The sequence below is a fragment of the Penaeus japonicus genome, unplaced genomic scaffold (assembly GCF_977035675.1).
Source record: "Penaeus japonicus unplaced genomic scaffold, GWHDUDI00000001_assembly GWHDUDI00000011, whole genome shotgun sequence".
NCBI classification, from domain to species: domain Eukaryota; kingdom Metazoa; phylum Arthropoda; class Malacostraca; order Decapoda; family Penaeidae; genus Penaeus; species Penaeus japonicus.
Window position 1 is genome coordinate 15,118,518 of NW_028234413.1, and position 5,000 is coordinate 15,123,517.

The 5,000-nt window shown below is 47.1% G+C and overlaps 1 protein-coding gene across 5 annotated transcripts in view; it reads left to right on the forward strand.

Moving 5' to 3' along the window:
* The window catches only part of LOC122251372 (protein Fe65 homolog), an 808,281-nt gene that overhangs the window by 291,248 nt on the left and 512,033 nt on the right, over positions 1 to 5,000 (forward strand). For 3 of the 5 annotated variants that reach the window (XM_086541643.1, XM_086541645.1, XM_086541644.1), the window contains one exon: positions 1,338 to 1,433. The exons of the other annotated variants lie outside the window; for them this stretch is intronic. In XM_086541643.1, the coding sequence (XP_086397769.1) occupies positions 1,338 to 1,433 (96 nt within the window). The remainder of the gene's footprint in view (positions 1 to 1,337; positions 1,434 to 5,000) is intronic. 5 annotated transcript variants of the gene reach the window in all.

Below are 5,000 nucleotides of genomic sequence, written 5' to 3' on the forward strand. Positions count from 1 at the left end.
AGGGATGAATTGGAGGAGGGATTTAGGAGAGAGAAGAGAGAGAGAGAGAGGAGAGAGAGAGAGAGAGAGAGAAGGTAGGAGAGGACCGAGGAATCGCGAAGCGAGAGAGAAGGGGGAGAGAGGAGAGAGAAGGGGGGGAGTGATGAGAGAAGAGAAGGGGGGGAGGAGGGAGCAGGAAGGAATGGGGATGAGTGAAGAGAGAGATGATAGAAGAGGATGATGGAGAGAGAGAAAGAGGGGTATAGGGAGAGAGAGAAAGAGGGGTAGAGGGAGAGAGAGAAAGAGGGGTGGAGGGAGAGAGAGAAAGAGGGGTGGAGGGAGAGAGAGAAAGAGGGGTAGAGGGAGAGGGAGAGGGAGAGGGAGAGAGGGAGAGAGAGAGGGAGAGAGATTTCGGCATACTAGGAAATGAGTGAGTATGAAGTGGTATAGCCCTTCAGATACGGGAGAGTGAAACCGAAGGCATAGAGCCAAAATAAATCAGACCTAAGCGAAAATCCTTGATTTAGTTACGTAATAGCCGAGTGCAAACTCGCAAGACTTTTTAAGGGAACGTGATGTAGTGTCTTCTTTATTCTTAATTTTTTTTTTAAGGTTTTCTTAAAACTGATTGCTCTCCAGCCTCATTGCTTCAGAATGGAACACCGTTATTCGAATAATACTCCATCTGAAATAGCTGATTTCGGGGACACGAAACACAGCAAGAATGATAGTGATTTGATTAGTGGCTGAATATCATTTCATCTTTGTACAAACTGGGCTTGTGTATTCGGGCGTGTGCGCATGTGTGCTTGGATGTTTTATTTGTTTGTCCTCGATACTAACTGACGTAATTATCTTTCATATTTCACGGGATAATGAGGCGGGCGAACTCCCGCGTGCATGCTCATTAAAGAGAAATATCTGATTAATAAGAAAAATCTGTCGGGCCAAATGCGCCTTGCTTTCTTTGGAATCAACATACGTGTTTATTTTAGAGGGAGGTGGATGAGAAATACTTTGAAATTTTCTTTTTCTTTGAGAGAGTTTGACGTATTTGACATTCAGCGGGGGAAGAATCACTAGGAAATATTTTATTGTTGTTTGATGCTGTTGTTATTGTTGTTTACTAGAAGTATACAAAGTCATAGACATGAACAACCTATCTGTATGTGTGTCTAGGTCTTGAAGCCTCATGTATGTTGGCCTTTTTAAACCTTTTCAGATATCATTTTATGGCGGATTTGTTGTGACGCGCCTTCCCCCAAATCACATATCGAAAACCAATAAACCAATCACTAATGACTGTCGCATTTGTCGCATTTGTTAAAAGAAAATTAAGTATCCGTTTCCTGTCGCAGGTGAGTACCGCTGCGGCGACGACAGCAGCGGCGATGACGAGGACCCGCCCGCCACGGCCCAGCTCCTCCGCCGTAGCGACGAGGACCTGACGAAGGGTAAGCTCCTGCGGGGGAGGTTTCCACCACCACCGACGCCCATCACTAAACATGCCGAGGGATTCGTACTCGAATCTCTAGGCATCACGAGGCCGCATTAAGATATGATACGGAACACATCTTTCGAGCTTTTTTTTTATGGTCCAGTCACTTAGGAATTCTAACGATGGTGTTTTCGTATATATTATATTAATTGTAACGGATAGGGACTAGATAGTCTGTGATGGGTATGGATTACTAATTACTAGTGTTGGTTATTAGTGTGTCTTAACCTTAACTAGCGGGTGAGAGTTGTTGTAATATCTTCTAATGTGCGTTTTTTACCCTCCTTTCCTATTTGGTTTCAGTGGAAAGGAATTACTGAGAACTATTCCATTCTGCTTTTTCTCCCTCCCTCCCTCCCTTCACCCTTTTTCCTCTCCCTCTCCCATCCCTCTCCTATCCCATCCTTTCCCTTTCCTTTTCCTTTTCCTTCCCATTCCTTTCTCCCTTCTCTCCCTTCCTTCCGTCTTCTCTCTTCTCCCCTCCCCTCCCCTTTCCTTTCCTTTCCTTTTCCTTCCCTTTCCTCTCCTCTCCTCCCCTCTCCCCTCTCCCCTCTCCTCTCCCCTCCCTCCCTCCCTCCCTCCCGCCCTCCCTTCCTTCCTCCCCCCCTTCCTCTTCCTCCCTCTCTTTCCCTCCTTCCCTCCCTTCACCCCTCTTCCTCTCCCTTCCCTTCCCTTTCCTTCCCTCTCCTTCCTTCCCCTTCCCTCTCCTTTCCTTTTCCTTCCCTCTCCCTTCCCCTCCCCTCCCCTCCATCCTCTCCCTTCCCTCCCTCCCTCCCTCCCTCCCTCCCTCCCTCCCTCTCTCCCTCCCTCCCTCCCTCTTATCACCCGCTCCCTGACGGTGCTTGACTCGGGCACTGCATAACACAGCTTTATTATCAGATTTAAAGCGCCGGGATCTTTAGAGCTGAACGGCGGAATGCTCTCCTCAACAACCGGAAACGAGACCATGAATGCCAGCTTTCCGTGACCTTTATTAGCCAGACTAAATCTACGGACGCAAGGTGACAGTCCTTTTGTCTGGCCTCCCCCTGGTCACCCTCCCCCTTCCCTCCCTTCCCCTCTCCTCCCCTTCCCTCCCCTCCCCTCTCCGTTTGACTCCGCGAGACCTCCATCTCACCCCTTTTTTTTTTCTTTTTTTTACGCCTCTCCTCTGTATCTCTCTTTCACACCCCATCCTCTCCTTTCCCTCTGTACCCTCTCCCCTTCCCCACGTCTCTCGATCTAGTGTGGACCCTCTCCCTCTCTTATGTACCCTCTCTACCCTTAACCCTTACTCCCTCTCCCTCTCAACACCCTTTCTCTCTCCCTTCCTCCTTCCCACTCACCTTCTCTGTATCCTCTCTTATGAACCCTCCTCCTTCCCCTCCTCTCTCTCCCCTCTGTAACCCCCCCCCCCCCGAAGGCGAAGAAGTCGGCAAAGGGAGGAGAACTGGAGGGCTGGAGAGCTGGAGGTAGGATGAAAGATGAGAAGGGATAAAGAAATGATTAGGGCGAGAAGAGAGGAAGATGCACGAGAGAATAGGGAAACACGTAAAAAAAATCAACGAAATAAGGGAGATGATTAGGAAAAAAAAGTAATATCGGGAGGAGCGTTAGAAAGAGAAAGATTAATAGAACGAAATTAAAAAAGAGGGGGATGAAAAAGTGATTGATTGGGTGGAGAGGGGTAGAAGAAAGAGAGAGAGAGAGATATAGTACTGAGAGAGGATAGAATGTAATGTATGACAAGGCTGAGTATGAATAGAGTAGTATAGTGAAAACTACCAGACGGACGCCAGACACCTATCTATCCCGTATAGTCACGTATGAGGTAGCTTTATCTCCTTACACGGCACGTCCGCCGCTCGCTCATTCCTCATTCCGCTTTCCTTATATTTTCCCCTCTCTCCTTCCCACCCCCGCTTCCTTATATCTTTCCCTCCCTCCTTCTCACCCCCCCCCTACCCTCGGATATTTCTACCGCTTGCTTACTTTTCTTTCAACTTTCTTTTTATATTCCCTCTTTTTCCCATTACTTTTCCACTCCCTTCTCCTCCTCTGGTACTTCCGGCTCTTTCGCTCTCCCTTCTTGGCCCTTTCCCCTCCCTCCATCATATGACCACCCCCCTGCACCAACTTCCCTTAACGGACTGACTCCTACCCCACCCCACCACACAACCCTCCCATCATGTTCCTCTTCCCCTAGAGACGTGCTCCCTTTCCCCTGCCCCTCACATACTTACCCTAGCCACCTCAGCCTCTAATCACATATCACTATCCCTCCCTCCCTCCCTCCCTCCCCCCTCCGTCCCCCCTCATCCTCGGCAAATATATAGAACGAAAGACATAATAAAGAAAAAAGAAAGTAATGGAAAAAAAAGAAAATAGATTGGGGAAATATGAGGATAGGAAATAAATATGGTGATCCAGCGTTGGGAGTCACATGGCTCCTCGCACACCCACAGGAGCTCCTTCTAGTGTCCTGTACTCGAGCACGCCCACCGCTACGCCCACTCGGACCTACAAATTGCCCTTTTTAGCTTTTGCTCTCCGGGTATAACGTCTTCGTTCGTCTGTGCCGAGTTGCATGTATTGTGTGTCTTTGTGTGTCTTCTTTCCTTTCGTTATCTAAATTGCCGTCCCACCGTCCGTTCGCGTTTTCTTTTCGTTTTTTTTTTGTCTTCGTGATTTTGATTTACTTGTTATTTTTTTCGATTGCAGGGCCTAATGTCTATCTTGATTTTATGTTTTTTTTTCGGTTATGTATTTTATTTCATTTTATGAGCTGTATTTGTAATAATTCAGAAACTGACTGGCTCTTTTCTGTTGAATATTTCAATAAACCCTTTTTGTGGATAATGTTATTTATTTCCCGTCAGGCTCCTTTTCCTTTATGTAATCTAACCATGAATATTCTATATCCCCCCCTCCCAATACCCCGTCATTGTCTGTTGTCTGGACGTTCAGCTGTTACTCATTTGCATTTTATTTAGAAGCTATTTTGAAATGGGTTGATTTTTTCCCTCTCTTCGCCTTCTCCCTCTCCTTGTTTTTGTCTTGTCTCAAACCAGCCGTGTCTGGAATTGCTTAGCTTAGGACTTGGCCGAAACATGAGGCAGTTTAGTACGTTAGGCCTACTGTTTGGCTTATTCCTGACGCACACATACGGATACGGACCAACACACAGGCATACGTACACTCACTCACATACTTACGCTCACTTTCGCTTTCACTTTCACTTTCACTTTCACTCACTTACACTTGCACTCACTCTCATACTCACACTCTCACTCTCACGCTTAATCCCATTCTCTCTCCCTCTCTCCCATTCTCTCTCCCTCTCTCCCTCTCTCTCTTTCTCTCTTTCTCTCTTTCTCTCTTTTTCTCTCTCTTTCTCTCTCTTTCTCTCTCTTTCTCTCTCTCTCTCTCTCTCTCTCTCTCTCTCTCTCTCTCTCTCTCTCTCTTCTCTCTCCTCTCTCTCTCTCTCTCTCTCTCATCTCTCTCTCTTCTCTCTCTCTTCTCTCTCCTCTCTCATCCTCATCTC